We start from the raw sequence: 18,453 nt of genomic DNA, 5'->3' as shown, positions 1-18,453 counted from the left end.
GAACCATTACAAGCAACACATTTTTGCCAACAAGAAATAAATGTTTGTTTATTCCTGTAGCATAGAAGTCCATGCTTCGGGATTCGACGAACTCTTGGAAAGCATTTTCTGCCTCCTGATGGTTGTGGAAGTGTTTTCCCTGCAAAAAATTGTTGAGATGCTTGAAGTAGTGGTAGTTTGTTGGCGAGAGGCCAGGTAAATATGGCAGATGAGGCAAAACTTCATAGCCCAATTCATTCAAATTTTTTTTAGTTTATTTTTTATTGAAAGATAATCGCTTTACAGAATTTTGTTGTTTTCTGCCAGACCTCAACATGAATCAGCCATAGGTATACATATATTCCCTCCCTATTGAACCTCCCTCCCATCTCCCTGCCTATCCCACCCCTTTAGGGTGGTACAGAGCCCCTGTTTGAGTTTCCTGAGCCATACAGCAAATTCCTGTTGGCGATCTATTTTACATATGGTAATATAAGTTTCCAGGTCTTTTCATACATCTCACCCTCTCCTCCCCTCTCCCCATGTCCATAAGTCTATTCTCTATGTCTGTTTCTCCATTGTTGCCCTGTAAATAAATTCTTCAGTACCATTTTTCTAGATTCCGTAAATATGAGTTAGAATATGATATTTCTCTTTCTCTTTATGACTTACTTCACTCTGTGTAATACGTTCTGCTGCTGCTGCTGCTGCTAAGTCGCTTCAGTCGTGTCCGACTCTGTGCGACCCCATAGACGGCAGCCCACTAGGCTCCTCTGTCCCTGGGATTCTCCAGGCAAGAGTACTGGAGTGGGTGTGCGGCGGCGGAGTCGGCATCGGCTGCAGCGGGAGACTTTGGCGCGATGTCTCACACCATCTTGCTGGTACAGCCTACCAAGAGGCCAGAAGGCAGAACTTACGCTGACTATGAATCTGTGAATGAGTGTATGGAAGGTGTTTGTAAAATGTATGAAGAACATCTGAAGAGAATGAATCCCAACAGCCCCTCTATCACATACGATATCAGTCAGTTGTTTGATTTTATTGATGACCTGGCAGACCTCAGCTGCCTTGTTTACCGAGCTGATACCCAGACATACCAGCCTTATAACAAAGATTGGATTAAAGAGATCTACGTGCTCCTTCGTCGACAGGCCCAACAGGCTGGGAAATAGTTGAGTTTGCAAGCATTAGGGGGACGGGGGTGGGCTTGAAACACAGGTGTGTGCAGTGTGCTGTAGTGGAAGTTCTGTATTATAGTTATCCTGTTTCCATTTTGGCATACCCTAGCCAGAATTGAATGTATTAGATAAAATGTGATGATCTTGTTCAATCTGAAAACCCCTTTGCCCCCCCTTTTTTTTTACTTAAACATTTTTATGATGATTTAGATGGAAGTTGGTTTTTGTCAGTTAACGTTGGTTCCAGTCCCTCAAACTGTTCATACCTGCTTTATAACATCCACTGTACTAATCCTCCTTCAAGTTGGGGTGGGGAGTGGAGGCGCAGTTTAGTTACGTCCTCAAGATAAAGTCTTGGTGAAAAACAAATAAATGTTCTTTAGTTATAAAAAAAAAAAAAGAGTACCGGAGTGGGGTGCCATTGTCTTCTCCGATATTGGCCTGTAGTTTTCTTTTTTGTGTTGTCGTTGTCTGGTTTTGGTATCAGGGTGATGATGGCCTCGTAGAATGAGTTTGGAAGTGTCCTTCCTCTGCAATTTTTTGAAAGAGTTTTAGAAGGATAGGCATTAGCTCTTCTCTAAATGTTTGATAGAATTCTCCTGTGACGTTATCTGATCCTGGGCTTTTGTTTTTTTGGGAGATTTTTTATCACAGCTTCAATTTCAGTGCTTGTAATTGAGTTGTCCATAATTTCTATTTCTTCCTGGTTCTGTCTTGGAAGATTGAATCTGTCCATTTCTTCCAGTTTATCTATTTCATTGCCATATATTTGTTCATAATAGTCTCTTATAATCCTTTGTATTTGTGCATTGTCTATTGTAACCTCTTCTTCTTCATTTCTAATTTTGTTGATGTGATTCTTCTCTCTTTTTTTCTTGATCAGTCTGGCTAAAGGTTTGTCAATTTTGTTTATCTTCTCAAAGAACCAGCTTTTAGTTTTATTAATCTTTACTATTGTGTCTTTCATTTCTTTTTCATTTATTTCTGCTCGGATCTTTATAATTTCTTTCCCTCTACTAATTTTGGGGGGTTTTTGTTCTTTTTCCAGTTGTTTTAGGTGTGAAGTTAGGTTGTCTATTCGATGTTTTTCTTGTTTCTTGAGGTAGCATTGAATTGCTGTAAACTTCCCTCTTAGAACTGCTTTTGCTGCATCCCACAGGTTTTGAGTTGTTGTGTTTTCATTGTCATTTGTTTCTAGAATTTTTTTGATTTCCCTTTTGATTTCTTCAGTAACCTGTTGGTTATTTAGAAACGTGTTATTTAATCTCCAGGTATTTGTGTTTCTTACAGCTTTTTTCTTGTAATTGATATCTAGTCTCATAGCATTGTGGTTGGAGAAGATGCCTGATACAATCTTAATTTTCTTAAATTTACTGAGGTTTGATTTGTGACCCAAGATGTGGTCTATCCTGGAGAATGTTCCATGTGCACTTGAGAAGAATGTGGACTCTTCTGCATTTGGATGGAATGTCCTGAAGATATCAATGAGATCCAGCTTATCTAATGTATCATATAAGACTTGTGTTTCCTTATTAATTTTCTGTTTTGATGATCTGTCCATTGGTGTGCATAGGGTGTTAAAGTCTTCTACTCTTACTGTGATACTGTCAACTTCTCCTTTTGTGTCTGTTAGTGTTTGTCTTATATTTTGAGGTGCTCCTATGGTGGGTGCACATAGATATTTACAATTGTTATGGCTTCCTCTTGGATTGATCCCTTGATCATTATGTAGTGTCCTTCCTTATCTCTCGTAATCTTCTTTAAGGTGTATTTTGTCTGATATGAAGATTGCTCCTCCAGCTTTCTTTTGCTTTCCATTTGCATGGAATATATTTTTCCATCCTCTCACTTTCAGTCTATATGTGTCTTTAGGTCTGAAGTGGGTTTCTCATAGACAGCACATATAAATGGGTCTTGTTTCTGTATCCATTCAGCCAGCCTGTATCTTTTGGTTAGAGCATTTAATCCATTTACATTTAAAGTAATTATTGATATATATGTTCCTGTTGCCATTTTCTTAATCGTATGGGGTACTTTTGTAGATGTTTTTTATTCTCTTGTATTTCTTGACTATATAAGTCCCTTTAACATTTGTTGTAAAGCTGGTTTGGTTTGAATTATCTTAACTTTTGCTTGTCTGAAAAGCTTTTTATTTCTCCATAAATTTTGAATGAGATCCTTGCCAGGTATAGTAATCTTGGTTGTAGATTTTTCCCTTTAAGTATTTTAAATATATTCTGCCATTCCCTTCTGGCCTGCAGAGTTTCTGCTAAAAGATCAGCTATTAAGTGTATAGAATTTCCCTTGTCTATTACTTTTTGCTTCTTGCTGCTCTTAATAGTCTTTCTTTATGTTTGGTCTTTATTTGATCAGTAAGTGTCTTGGTGTGTTTCTCCATGGGTTTATCCTGTATGGGACTCTTTGTGGCTCTTGGATTTGATTGACTATTTTCTTTTCCATGTTGGGGAAATTTTGAACTATAATCTCTTCAAAATTTTCTCATACCCTTTCTTTTTCTCTTCTTCCTCTGGGACCCCTATAATTCAAATGTTGGTGCATTTGATATTGTCCCAGAGGTCTCTGAGGCTATCCTTAATTTTTTTCATTCTTTTTACTTTATTCTGCCCTGCAGAAGTTATTTCCACCATTTAATCTTCCAGCTCACTGATTCATTCTTCTGCTTCAGATATTCTGCTATTGATTCCTTCTAGAGTATTTTTAATTTCAGTAATTGTGTTGCTTGTCTCTGTATATGTATTCTTTAATTCTTCCAGGTCTTTGTTCGTTGATTCTTACGTTTTCTCCATTTTGTTTTCAAGGTTTTTGATCATCTTTACTATTTACTATTATTATTCTGAATTCTTTTTCAGGTAGTTTGCCTATTTCCTCTTCATTTATTTGGACTTCTGTATTTATAGTTTGTTCCTTTATTTGTGTAGCATTTCTCTGCCTTTTCTTTCTTTTTTTTTAAACTTACTGTGTTTGAGGTCTCCTTTTCCCAGGCTTCAAGGAAAGTTGAATTCTTTCCTTGAAGAAATTCTTTCTTCCTTTCTTTCTTTCTTCCTTTTGGTTTCTGCCCTCCTAAGGTTGGTTCAGTGGTTTGTGGAAGGCTGGCAGGCCACAGTCTACAGGGTCGCAAAGAGTTGGACATGCCCGAAGCGACCCTGTGCACATAGACGCAAGACTTTTTTTGCCTTTGGCAGCTCTGCCCCAGTGAGAGTTGAGCATGAAGGTGGTGTGGCTGCTCGGCTTGCAGGAACCCTGGTGGCACCAAGTGTGCAAGCACGTGGACTGCCTCCAGCATAGGAGTTATAGCATCAGAGTCTTTTTTCAAGCCTCTTGTAGCTGGCAATCAGAAGGCCTCTCTGCCAGTCTTTTTCCATAGCTCTACCCATTCAGGCACTTAGAAGGCTCCCTTACTTGGGGCCCTTCTCTGTTGTTCAGCACGTCAGGCACATAGAGGGGTCCCCCTGGCTGGGGTCCTACTCTGTAGCATCAGGCGTTTGATGGGCCAGCCTCTCTATTGTTCAGCTACCGATGCTGGAATGTGGGGAGAGACAGGCTATGGTGGTGGATCCACCTCCTACACATGACTCAGCAGTATCACCTTGCTTCCATGGCTGCCGGCTTTCCTCCACCAGCATTTCCCACCATGATCTCCTCCCTCACATCCCCTCAATCCATCTCTCCAGTCAACAGCAGCCCTTGGCCTGGGATTGTGCCACAATCTGTAAACTCCAGCTCCCAGCCACTGCACCTTCCAGGGGACTAGCGTTCCTGTCTGGGGTATGTATGGCTGTGGCAAGGACTATCTGATTCTCATTCCATTTAGGCGGCCACAGATTAACTGTTTCACTCTCAGCCTTAAATGTTTCTCTTCTGACTCAGACAATTGCCCCGATGTGGGGATTGGACCCCTGCTTTAGTTCCCCCACCTGCTGAGGGCAGGTCAAGTCCTACTAACACTTCTGTTTTTCCCCCTAGTTCCTTCATCCTACTGAGTTTTGCGTGGTTCTATATATTCTTTTCCACTGGTCAGGTACTCCTGTCCACTCTCAGCTGGTGGTCTGCATGCACTTCTGTGTATGAAGGTGTACTCCTGATGTATCCGTGGAGAGAGATGTACTCCATGTCCACCTACTCCTCTGCCCTCTTGTTCTTGGTCTTGTTCAATTTATGAAGTGTTGGTTGTGTGATGTGCAGTGGGCCATTGTTGTGGAGAAGAATTGGGTCCTTTCTGTTGACCAATGTCAGCTGCGGGTGTTTCAGTTTTTGGTGCATCTCATCGACCTGCTTCTCAGATGTAATGGTTTTGCAGGGATTCAAACAGTTGTAGTGGATCAGACTGGCAGCAGACCAACAATCAGTGACCATGAGTATTTTTTGGTGCAAGTTTGGCTTTGGAAAGTGCTTTGGAGCTTCTTCTTGGTCCAACCACTGAGCTGATCATCACTGGATGTCATATAAAATCCACTTTTCATGGCATGCCACGATCCAATTGAGAAATGGTTCATTGTTGTTGCACAGAATAAGAGAAAATGACAGTTCAAAATGATGATTTTTTTTTTGATTTGTAGTTAGCTCATGAGGCACCCCAGAGAAGGCAATGGCATCCCACTCCAGTACCCTTGCCTGGAAAATCCCATGGATGGAGGAGCCTGGTAGGCTGCAGTCCATAGGGTCGCTAAGAGTCGGACATGACTGCGATTAGCGACTTCACTTTCACTTTTCATTTTTCATGCATTGGAGAAAGAAATGGCAACCCACTCCAGTGTTCTTGCCTGGAGAATCCCAGGGAGGGCGGAGCCTGTTGGGCTGCCATCTATGGAGTTGCACAGAGTCGGACACGACTGAAGCGCCTTAGCAGCAGCAGTATGAGGCACCACCCATTTATTGAGCTTTTTCACCTTTCCAATTTGCTTTAAATGCTGAATGACCATAGAATGGTCGATGTTGAATTCTTCAGCAACTTCTTGTGTAGTTGTAAGGGGATCAGCTTCAATGATGGCTGTCAATTGGTGATTGTCAACTTCCAATGGCCAGCCACTATGCTCTTCATATTCAAGGCTCTCGTCTCCTTTGCAAAATTTCTTGAACCACCACTGCACTGTATGTTCCTTAGCAGTTCCTGGGCCAAATGCATTGTTGATGTTTCGTGTTATCTCTGCTGCTTTAAAACCCATTTTGAACTCGGGTAAGAAAATTGCTCAAATTTGCTTTTTGTCTAACATCATTTCCATAATTGAAAATAAACAGCAAGTAATGTCATTAGCAAAAAAAATAAATAAAGCAAGAAATGTGCATTAAAATAATGTGTAACATAACCACATTTATTTAAGAATATATTCCAATATCAAACAGCAAATTTTAACAATAAAAAAACCACAATTACTTTTGCACCAACCTAATAGTTGAAAGGTGATTCATTTTGATGTATAGCAGAAACCAACACAAAATTGTAAAGCAATTATCCTCCAGTTAAAAATAAATTTAAAGAAAGAAAACAAAAGAAATAACCAAGAACTTATTCTTGGTTTGCTTATCTTATTCTACCAAATAATCAAAATAATTACCATTGTTTGCTTTTAAGGCATAAGAAAGGTCACAAATAGTACTAAGATTTATTCTCATGAAATTAACAGCAAAAAGGCAACTTTAGGAATGGGAGAAAATATTTTCAATCATTTTTTAAATAGAGGCTTAATATTTACACTATATAAAGAACAACTCAACAGCAACAAAAATCCATAGTAAAAAATAGGCAAGGATTTCAACAGACATTTTCCTAAGTGGCCAATAAGCTCATGAAAAAGTGCTCACTAATCATCAGGGGAATGCAAATCAAAACCACAGTGAGATACCACCTCATACCAATTTAGGATGGCTACTGACCAAAAAAGAAAAAGAAGCAGAAAATAAGTGTTGGCAAGGATGTGGAGAAATTGGAACTCTTGCGCACTGTTGGTCGGAATGTAATATGATGCAGTTGCTATGGAAAACAGTATGGTGGGTCCTCAAAAAATTTTAAATAGAATTATCATATGACCTAGCAATGTCACTTCTGGGTAAACGCCCGGAAGAATAGAAAGCAGGGTCTCCAAGAAACACTATACACACACACACACACACACACATCTATAGCAGCACTATTCACAACAGCCAAGAGGTGAAAGCAACCTACATGTTCATTGACAGATAATTGGATAAACACAGTGTGGTATATCCACACAATGGAAAATTATTCAGCCTCAAAAAAGGAAAGAAATTCTGACATATGCCACAATATGGATGAACCTCAAGGACATTATGCTAAGTGAAAAAAACACACACAAAAATACTGTATAATTCCACTTAGATGAAGTATCTAGCTAGATTAGTCAAATTCAGAGGTAGAATGGTGGTTGTCTGAGGCTGAGGGAGGGAGGAATGGGAGTTGTTAATGGGTTTCATGAGTAGAGTCAGCTTTATGGGGTGAAGAGTTCTGGAGATCAGTTCTGGAGATCACATAACGTGAATGTACTAAACACTACTGTTTTTTTTAGTCACTAAATTGCATCTGACTCTTGTGTGACCCATGGACTGCAGCCCAACATGCTCCTCTGTCCATGGGATTTCCTAGGCAATACTGGAAGGGGTTGCCTTCCTTCTCCAGGGGATCTTCCACACCCAGGGATCGAAACTGTATCACCTGCATTGGCAGGCAGATCCTTCACCACTGAGCCACCGGGGAAGCACTACAGCATTGCTGACTATATTGACTTAACTGCTAAGATAGCAAACTACATGTGTATTTTACCACAATTTATTTTTTTAAAATGAGTGTGCTTTCATTTTGATGCAAAGCTAGAATTTAAATCTTGGCACCAAAACCAGATTACATACCTTCTTAAAATAAATGAGGAAAAGACTCACCCATTTTAGATCAAAGTAATGACAGAAGTACTATTTAGTGAATGCCTTCTAAGTATCACACACTTTACAAACATTACCTTCAATTCTCACAAGGTAGATAATATATTTATTTTTTAAACAAGGAAACTGAAGCTCAGTAAGGTTGTGAAATTTCCTTAGGCTCTCAGTGGCAAAGTCAGAATTTAAACATAACTGCATGTGGTTCCAAAGCTCACATTCATTCCCATCTACCACAGGGCTGTGGGATATTATACCTGTTTGGGGATCATTTGATTATGGCCTTTAACCACAACAGCTTGCTAAGTGTTTAGAATTAAAAGGGGCTGGGGAAAAAATGACTCCTTTAGCTACTTCTGTTCTATGTAGCAGGTATTATACCTTATTTATAGCAAGTAGAAAGCAACAACTATTATTACTGATACCATCCTAAATAGCTTTAAACAATTTAGATGCAATCACTTTATTGCATTCTTCATGGAAATGTTTACTTAGATCATGTGTTCTTAACTTTAGTTAAAATCACGTCTGGCATGATGCCTTAGAACTGCTAGCAACTTATCTTCCCCGTCCTTCTCCGTAGTTGTAAAATAAGTAGTATTTAGTAAGGTTATATTTTTCAGTATGTAGATAGCAAAGAAAATAAATCTTGATCTCTCTTTTTTAAAGTATAATTGACTTACAATATATATATGTTTCAGGGGTACAATATAGTGATGATATGTCTATACATTATGAAATGACACCAGTCTAGTTACTATTTGTCATCATACAGTGATTACATTATTGACCGTACTCCCTATGCTGTATATTACATCCCCATGACTTATTTATAACACGTAGTCTGTGCCTTTTAATCTCCCTCATCTATTTCACTCATTCTCTCGACCCTCCTCCCCTCTGGCAACCACCGATTTGTTCTCTGTATCCAACTCTGTTTCTGTTTGTTTTTAGATTCCACATGTGAGATCATACGGTATTTTTCTTTCTCTGACTTACTTAGTTTAACACTCTCTAGGCCCATCCATGTTGTCACACCCTGGTTTGTTTCTTAATTTTTTAATGTGATGTTAATATATAATTATGTGAGACCTCTATAAGTGTTTCTATATTTTAATACTTACTAAATACTTTTACCAGGAGCTACACTAAATGCTTTACATGTATTGGCTCAGATACTCCTCCAATTATTCTATGAGGTAGACATCTCTTGTATTCCTACTTATAGATGAAGGATGTGTGTTAGTCACTTAGCCATGACCAACTCTTTGTGACCCCATGGACTGTAGCCCGCCAGGCTCCTCTGTCCGTGGGATTCTCCAGGCAAGAATACTGGAGTGGATTACCATTTCCTTCTCCAGGGGATCTTCCTGACCCAGGGATCGAACCTGCATTGCAGGCAGATTCTTTACCATTTTGGCTATAGGGATAACTGGATGAAGGATAAAGAAGCTAATTAACTTGTTCAAGGTTTCCCAGGTGATAAGAGCTAAGCAGGGTTTTAAAACCAGAAAGCCTGATTCAAGAGTTGTGTTCTGGGGAGCAGTATGGTTCAGTTCAGCAACCTGGGTCTTTTTTCCCATTAGAGAAGACAGCTTTTGGCATCACAAGAATTCTCCCAAACTGATAACAAGTACACTTTGAATGCATATAAAAATAATATTTATTAACTTAAGATTGTACCATAAATGGATTTATTCAAACCAAGAGATTTACACAAAAACTTAAGTAAAATCTTTAGACTCCATTCAGCCTGAATTTCATATTATGGATAGGGCAGAAGACTGTCTTTTGCTTAAAACAAAACAAAAAAGCAAAATGGCTTCAATTACATTTTGCAGACTGCAGACCTGTGGGGAGCCAAGGCTGAGTCAACCAGGCACTGTGGTTGATCTAATGAATTTGCTGCCCATTATCAGAGCCATCCTGCTCAGCCCCAAGGCTGGCTTCTTTGCCGTTAAGAATAGGATCTTTGTTTTAAAAGTTTACACAAATTTCCAAAGTCCTCACATTTCCCTTGAGGTGGCAGATGCACTGCTGGTTTGCAGAACAAGTTCGTCTGGAAGCTGAAATCACTGTGTTGCAGCCTTCTGTGCTCTGGCAGCATTTTCCAAAATGTTCCTTTTCCATTCTTCATAATCTTGTGTCAGATCTTCATCTTTTTGCGGTTTATGTAGGGTCTCTACTACATTCTCTATTTCTATGAGAGAAAAAAAACTTTTTTAATGTTTCAAAATCCTTATGTTATAAGACGACCCAGAGGGATGGAATGGGGAGGGAGGAGGGAGGAGGGTTCAGGATGGGGAACACATGTATACCTGTGGCGGATTCATTTTGATATTTGGCAAAACTAATACAATTATGTAAAGTTTAAAAATAAAATAAAATTAAAAAAAAAAAACACAAAAAAACAAAAAGAAAGAAGTGAGCTTATTCACTTTAAAATGTCTATCTTAATTAAGGTAACAACAAGGAATAAGATACCAAAATGAAAACTGGAAACAGAACTTAACACATCGGTTTTTCACTCTCCCTTATACTCCAAGCACTTCAAGACTTCTTGATGATAGTTAACATTTATCAAACCTTGAACCGAGCACTTGAATTGTATTATCTCATTCAGTCTTCACCACAATTCTATCAAACAGGTGCTAGCATTAATCATATTTTATAGATTAGGAAATTGACATTGACAGAAATTGTCACTTTCCTAAAACTGCACAGTCAGTAGGTGATAAAGCAGGATTTGAACCTTAACAGTTTGTCTTCAGATGTATTCTTTTTCTTCTATTTTTTAAATTTAAATATTAAGAAAAATTACAGTGTTGTGTCGATTTCTGCCATACAACAATGCAAATCAGTCATAATTATACATCCATTCCCTCCCCTCCCCACATCCCATCCCTCCAGGTCATCACAGAACACCAGACCGGGCTTCCTATGCTACACAACTTCTTACCAGCTACCCATCTTACACCTGATAGTGTATATATGTTGATGTTACTTTCTCCATTCGTCCTACTCTCTCCCTCCCTGACTGTGTTCTCTACATCTGTGTCTCCAATCCTTCTCTGCAAGGCTCATCAATATCATATTTCTAGATTCCATATATCTGCTTTCAAATGGCATCACCAACTCGATGGACTTGAATTTGAGTAAGCTCCAGGAGTTGGTGATGGACAGGGAAGCCTGGTGTGCTGCAGTCCATGGGGTCGCAGAGTCAGACATGACTGAGTGACTGAACTGATACTATATTTGTTTTTCTCTGACTTACTTCACTCTGTATAACAGGCTCTAGGTTCATCCACCTCACAAGTGACTCAGATGTGTTCTTTTTTATGGCTGAGTAATATTCCATTGTATGTATATATGTGTGTGTGTGTATATATATACACACACACCCCCCCACATCTTTTTTGTTTTGTTTTTTTGTTTTTTTTTTTACACCACATCTTTATTCATCTGTCGAAGGACATCTAAGTTGCTTCCCTGTCCTAGCTATTGTAAACAACGCTGCTATGAACACTGGGGTACATGTGCCTTTTTCAATTATGGTTTTCTCAGGGTATATGCCCAGTAGTGGGGCTGCTGGGTCATGTGGTAGATTTATTCCTAGCTTTTTAAGGAATCGCCATACTATTCTCCATAATGGTTGTTATCAGTTTACATCCCCAACAGTGTAGAAGGGTTCCCTTTTCTCCACGCCAACTCTACCATTTATTGTTTGTAGATTTTTTGATGATGGCCATTCTGACTAGCAGGAGGTGATACCTCATTGAAGTTTTGATTCCCTGGTGGCTCAGATGGTAAAGAATCTGCCTACAAAGTGGGAGACCTGGCTTCAATCCCTGGGTTGGGAAGATCCCCTGGAGGAGGAAATGGCAACTCACTCCAGTATTCTTGCCTGGAGAATCCCATGGACAGAGGAGCCTGGTGGGCTACAGTCCATGGGGTCAAACAGAATTGGACCCAACTGAGCAACTAACACTTTCTTTCTTCTAATAGTGACATTGAGCATCTTTTCATGTGTTTATTGGCCATCAGATATAATCTTAATCACACAGTACTTGTGTAAACTACTGCTTGGAAAACTGGTATTATCAATGATTAACTGACAGGATTTAGCTAAAATCTCACTCTTTATTTTTAAATGAAGTATAGTTGATTTACAATGTTGTGACAGTTTCTGGTGTACAACGAAGTGATTCAGTTACACACACACACACACACATATATATATATACACTTTTCCACATTCTTTTCCATTATGGTTTATCACAGGACACTGAATATAGTTCCCTGCTATACCTGCTATACATTAGGACCTTGTTGTTTATCCATCCTTTATATATAGTTTGCATCTGATAGTCACAAACTCCCAATCCAACCCTCTCCTGCACCCCTTTCCCCTTGGCAACCACAAGTCTGTTCTCTGTGTCTGTGAGTCTGTCTGTTTCATAAATAAAGTCATTTGTGTCATATTTTAGACTCCATCTATAAGGGATATCATTGGTATTTGTCTTTCTCTGACTTATTTTGTTTAGTATGATAATTTCTAGGTCCATCCATGTTGCTGCAAATGTAGACTCTGACTCTTGTTAAGGCAAGCTGCTACAGCAGCAAAGGGCTATTCACTGCATTAAATCCATTGTACACTAATCCTGTTGTACAAATTTCAATTTTCATCTAGTATTAGCATGCCTCACCCTTTGCTGAAGGTTCAATCACTGTCTTCTTTTTCTTCTGTGGTGGAGTAACTGAATCTCCAGCTTCTCCTTTAGGGGGAAAAAAACAAACAAACAAACAAATATATATATATGTATTTTATATATATATATATATATATATATCATCTGAGTTCACTTTTCTCCTATCTTTAATTTCAGTTTTGGGGTGTATTTTGGATCAGAAATATAAATTAGATATTGCAAATGGCCAAATACTAGGATAAGGAGAAGGGAAATTATCTTGCCTTCTCTTTTCTTTGGCTTTTCTTGTCAGACTTCAAAAGGGAGAATCTACTCTCTAAGCATGAATTTACAGAATTACAGCATTTATTGTTGTTTTTAATTATTAAGCTATTTATTTGAAAACAAACTAGTTTTGTTACTGAAAATAAACAGTAATTTTCTTACTAAAAATTGATCTCATCTATAGTAAATAGAAAGGAGCTAGTTTGCAAGTTTGAAAATATTTAACTTTTACCAGCAGGTTTACATTTTCAAGTGACACATTCTTGAAACACAGAATGAATTACTCACTGTCGATCTGCTGCCCAATCTTTTCTAACTGTTTACAGAGTCGATCAAATATGGCCTTTTTTACTCCAGATGTGGCTGCCATTTTATTTCTGTCCACCTTTAGCTTTAGAATCCTACAAAAGAATTTGATAAATTGCTGTTCTTAAGATCAGTACTGTTATCTTTTTTGGCCAATCAGTTATCAACTTATTTCCTTTCCACTCAGGCTTTATGAAGAGCTCCCAACTGTTTAATTTTCCCTTTACTTCACACACATATCATTAGCTAAAAATCATGTAAACTTACCTTTTAAAGCTATGTATTTAGTTATTCATTGTACTGTGAGAATTAAAATATATACGTTATCTGTTATGTAACAAACAGGACACATGAAAGACATCTACTGTAGTGCTTCATGCCTTATAGAACTCTTTCTAGTAAATCTCAGATATTAACTAATTTGCTGAGTGTCAATTACAGCATGTTAAAATATTTAATTCACTTTAACACAAGATGCTTATGTTTATGCTACTACAAGAATATAAATCACTCTCACCTCCAAAAACTTCCTCCCAGATAACAATTCACAACAACCACTAATGAAAAACACAAAGTAAGCTTCTTATTTCAGATAACAGACCTATTTGAATCTTTTTTTGCTCAGTGAAACCTGGTTTCAAAAGTAAGGCTGTCCATACTGTTTTCTATAATAGCCATGTTCCTTCCATATAGTTTTATTGAATTAAAGGGCATTTTCTATTAAGGCCAATTAATCACTAATAGTAGCTAATGGAGCCAAACCCATCCGTCCATGGGATTTTCCAGGCAAGAGTACTGGAGTACTGGAGTGGGGTGCCATTGCCTTCTCTGCAGTAAAAAACCTATTGTCTACCAGCCAACTAATTTTGTTTTCTGAGGAGTTTTCTAGCAAGATAAAACAAGACAACTTTAGATGAAGATAGCAATTACCAATATTTCCAGGGTAACATTTCAGTCAGTATACATATAGATAACCCCAAAGATTCAAATTAAGAATTTATTACTGAATTGTTTTATAAATTACTTGAAAAAGAGTTGTAATCAATACTTCAAAAATGTGACTGGAAAATCACAACTAAATGCTATTTTAATGACAGATTTCATGATTTATAAAAGGCAGACTCTGAAATCAGATTACCCAGCTTATATACATTGGCAAGTAGCCTTCGGGCAACACTAATTCCTAGCTGTCAGATCTGTTATGGGATAAACTGAGACTCGGGTCACTTGGCCACTATTGTTATTTAGGAAAATATGCTTTGAGTTGAAATCAACTAAATTAGAAGTATTCTTTGGGAATGAGAAATTTACTTATAAATTATAGACTTTCCTGAATGGTAAAAGGAACACTTACTTGCAAGCTGAGAGCAGGGCAGCAGTGGTGAAAAGCGGCCTGGATAAGTCAAGATCCACTTGCTGTGTTTGTGGAAGACTGGACTCATAGCTAAGTAAAAGCAGTGTTCACAGAGTTATTTGTTAGAAAATATTGTTTCAAAGGGACTGAAAATGCAAATACAAGCTCATAAATGTGTCACTTTAAATGTAAAAGAAATACATTCTGTCACTTCAGCATTATTTTTTAAACTGAAAATTACCAGGACATTGGATACTTTCACTTTATGTATCAGTACTGAGTTTTAATTATATGCCTCATACCTTTGCAGTATCTTTGAAGCCAAGTTCACTGCTTCTGTGCAGCTAAACTGTACTGCTAGGTCTCTTATTCCAATATTTGAGTTCAGGCCCAATAAACACTCAAAAGATTTAAGACAACTCTGATACATCTTCTTGTTCAAGCCAGAAAGTTTAATTAAGTAAGCCTTTGAAAGGAAAAAGAATCATAAAAATCATAAGTGCTCTATATCAGTACCTTTAACACTTGTTTAATAAGTCAGCTTTTCAAAATTAATTATTTCTGTGGCAAGTCACTCTACCTAAAGGTTTAGCTTCATTTACTCAAAAATCAGTAACCATGTCAGGCAAGTTAACTACTGCTTGCAATAAGCTCATACCTATAGAAAGGCAGTCATGTCACATGTGTGTGCAGATGATTTAAAATACAACATAGCGCTACCAATGCCGAGCTGTGAACTAAAAAGTGTGTGTGTGTGCATGCATGCGTGTGTGGGCGCTCAGTTGTGTCTGACTCTTTGAGGTCTCATGGACTGCCAGGTTCCTCTGCCCATGAAATTTTCCAGGCAAGAATACTGGACTGGGGTACCATCTTCTACTCCAGGGAATCTTCCCAACCCAGGGAGAGAACCCGTGTCTCTTGTGTGCCCTGCATTGGCAGGTGGATTCTTTACCACTAGTGAGTGCCACGTGGGAAGTCCACGAATTAAAAAACATAGAAGATGTATATATGGTTACTTATTTTAACAAAGGTGCCAATTTGTAATCCATTGGAAAAACGAAGGAGGGAAGTAGTGGCGTGGAGGCATGGAGAGGGTGAGTGTGTGCAAAAGGGATAGGAGACAGAGACTGGGAGAGAAATAGGAGGGACAACAACTGAGGGACACCGACTCTGCCTGGGGAAGAAAAGCTTAATGAAATGTGACAGCAAAGTGAGGTCATTGTAAGACAAACAGGAGCCTGCTAGAAGAGCATCCCAGGTTTAAAAAAAAAAGGCAGTGCATTTACAAAGCCAGTCATTAAGGTGCATGGTCTGTTAAGTGGATACTGTAGCTTGAGGTTAGCAGGGATCAAGAGAGGCTGGAGAGTTTGATGGTAATGGGGAGCCAACCCACTGGAAGCCAATGGTGTTTACAATGCCACCATTTTATCAGTGTAGCATTATGTGACAGGCACTGTGTTAAGAGTGCTACATATAGTACATTGTGTTTCTTCCTTACAATTATCCAGTGAAATGGATACCTCTTATCCCACTTGATAGATGAGGAAACAAGAGACTCACAGAACTAGTAACTGGTGGTGCTGAGATCTGGTCTTAACATGTGAGTCTTGCCATAGCTTGGCTCTCAACCACTGTGACATTGGAAGCAAAATAATACAGTGGTTTTAAAGTATGTGATTTAGGAGGAGGATGCTAGTGGCAATTTGATAGATGGGTGTGAATAAGGAAAGAAGTGCTCAGGGAAAGTACGTAGTAAAGAGATCGTTGCAAAAAAGTTTTTTTCTCCAACTTTTCAGAATGGTTCTAAACTTCATCTAGAATAACATATTCTAGATGAAAATCCTAAAACAGTGACAGGGGCTAGTACAACCAGAGATGAAAACATATGATTAGACTTCAGTGCCACACCAGATAATTCAGACATTTGGGACCTACTTACTCTGTCCAAGGGGCACTTCATGCAGGAAGCTGCAAGGTCCAGGCACATGACTGCATTGCTGGTTTCTGTGGTTCGTGCAGACAGGCCAACACACTTCACATGCGACAGTCGCAAGTACTCCTCCGCTTTCCTGAGCAACACATTCACTAAAACTTTATCTTTTTCAGAAGTTTGCCCAATACTTTGGTAAGCAATAAATTCAGCCTGGTGGATTTCATTCTGACCCTAACTCTTATGCACGTTTATTTGGGGCTGGGAATGAAACTCACATCCTTTGAGAGAGGACAGGGTTCTAACCCCCTGAGTCCAAACATCACTGTGCTCCAATCCTTTCAGGAAGAATTAAGTTCTTGAAATCCTCCAAAAAAGGCCAACCCTTCTTTCAGCCTTCCATTACTGGAACAAGCATGAACTATGACAGACAGAGGCAGGCAGGTGAGACCAGGGTTCCTCCTTCCTTTAAATCAGTGGTTCTCAAACTTTACTGTACATGACAGTCACCTTGGAGCATGTGAAAACAAGCCCCAAGTTTCTGATCGGTAGGTCTAGAGTGGGGCCCAAGAATGTGCATTTCTACCAAGTGACAAGAAAATATTGATGCTGCTGGTCCAGGGACTACACTTTGAGAACCACTGTTCCAAATGATTAAGAGTGCAGAAGGCCATACTTCCTGTCTTTTAAGAAGTGCTCCTTCCCTTCCCTCAACTAATCCATAGCCCAGGCACCCGACCTAGCCCTGCCCTCCAGAGTTAAGTCCTGCACTCCAGAGCTTAAAGTATTTAGAAATACTTTATTTCTAACCCTGGATCTTGCAAAGGCCCTTCCCATCTCCGGGCTTTTGTACAGTTTGCTGTGCCAGCTTGGGCCCTCTTCCCACATCTTGCTGTGGCTGGCAGCTTCTATCAATCGAGTCTCAGCGCAAACAGCAACCCCTTCGAGGCTTTCTGGAAAGTTTTTTTGTTTGTTTGTTTAAATTAAAAGCAGGCACAGGCCGCGCTCCGCCCCACCCGCGGCGGCTCTGCACACCCATCCTATTTCGTTTCCCGCCTGTCGTGGCCACCAGACACTGCCCTCCTTGGGGTCTGTATCCCATCTGCCTCTGCCGTAAACGCACTCTCAGTAAGTTTCAGGGAAACGACCCAAGTTCTCCGCCTCTCTCCTTTTCCCACCACCGTGCATCTCACAGTGCTAGCTGGTCCCAGGGGCCCCTCGCCCCTCCGGCCCGCTCACAGAGCCTATTGCCGGTAGGATTTTCTTGACATAGGGCCTAAATCATGCCTTGCGCGGGAAAAGCATGGGGCCCCATTTGAGGAGGGCGCAGGGCTACTGGGGCGTGCGCAGCCTGACTCACCTCAGCACCTCCTGTTCGGCGATGCCCAGGCGCGGGGCTAAACGCCTAATCAGACCAGACTCCATGGCGCGGACTAGGACGACACCCACAGCTGAGCCCAGAAGAAACCCGCGCACAGACGCTGTGCTCGCCAGTTAAGGCTGGGCCGCCCCTCCCCCCACCCCCCACCGATGCATCTGGATTGGTTGGGACTAGAAGTTACGGCTGCCCCGCAAACCAATCCTGGCCATCCTTCTGCGTGTGCGCGCTGCGAGTACACACGTCAAGGCAAAAAGTGAATGTGCGGGGGTAGCTCCCACTCATTCCATTTCTCCCTTTTAGAGAGACTGTAACACTGCCTTTCTCTCCGGCTGCCCCTTCCTGCCGCCGAGAGCTTCCCCGCTACTCCGCACTGCCCCGCCCTCTCACACACTGTGGAGAGATTGGCTGGCGCCTAGGTCCGTCAGTCCACCGTGAAGTGACAG

The 18,453-nt window shown here is 40.0% G+C and overlaps 2 protein-coding genes across 2 annotated transcripts; one reads left to right on the top strand and one right to left on the bottom strand.

Annotated features, from left to right (window-relative positions):
- Window positions 1-648: 648 nt before the first annotated feature.
- On the top strand, window positions 649-1,557 carry LOC129632006 (enhancer of rudimentary homolog). The gene has a single exon (XM_055553422.1). It carries the CDS (start codon window positions 840-842, stop codon window positions 1,149-1,151), a length of 312 nt encoding a protein of 103 aa, XP_055409397.1. The 5' UTR covers window positions 649-839; the 3' UTR covers window positions 1,152-1,557.
- Window positions 1,558-9,711: 8,154 nt separating this feature from the next.
- On the bottom strand, window positions 9,712-18,149 carry ORC6 (origin recognition complex subunit 6). Its single transcript, XM_055553421.1, has 7 exons — window positions 17,990-18,149; window positions 16,639-16,768; window positions 15,002-15,165; window positions 14,700-14,789; window positions 13,328-13,440; window positions 12,773-12,841; window positions 9,712-10,266 (listed from the first exon to the last, which is right to left on the bottom strand). The coding sequence occupies exons 1-7, from the start codon at window positions 18,052-18,054 to the stop codon at window positions 10,139-10,141; spliced, it is 759 nt and encodes a 252-aa protein (XP_055409396.1). The 5' UTR covers window positions 18,055-18,149; the 3' UTR covers window positions 9,712-10,138.
- Window positions 18,150-18,453: the final 304 nt, after the last annotated feature.

Source organism: Bubalus kerabau, chromosome 17, assembly GCF_029407905.1.
Source record: "Bubalus kerabau isolate K-KA32 ecotype Philippines breed swamp buffalo chromosome 17, PCC_UOA_SB_1v2, whole genome shotgun sequence".
Taxonomy (NCBI): Eukaryota; Metazoa; Chordata; class Mammalia; order Artiodactyla; family Bovidae; genus Bubalus; species Bubalus kerabau.
This window is presented reverse-complemented; position numbering and strand designations above follow the sequence as displayed.

What these genes read in the sequence shown, in the direction of transcription:
- LOC129632006 (XM_055553422.1), top strand. Translation starts at nt 840, where the DNA reads ATGTCTCACACCATCTTGCTGGTACAGCCTACCAAGAGGCCAGAAGGC.
- ORC6 (XM_055553421.1), bottom strand. Translation starts at nt 18,054, where the DNA reads ATGGAGTCTGGTCTGATTAGGCGTTTAGCCCCGCGCCTGGGCATCGCC. An exon ending in GCCGAACAGGAGGTGCTGAG is followed by an intron (nt 16,769 to 17,989) that starts GTGAGTCAGGCT and finishes TGTGTTGCTCAG; the next exon opens with GAAAGCGGAGGAGTACTTGC. An exon ending in GATTGGGCAGCAGATCGACA is followed by an intron (nt 12,842 to 13,327) that starts GTGAGTAATTCA and finishes TTCCCCCTAAAG; the next exon opens with GAGAAGCTGGAGATTCAGTT.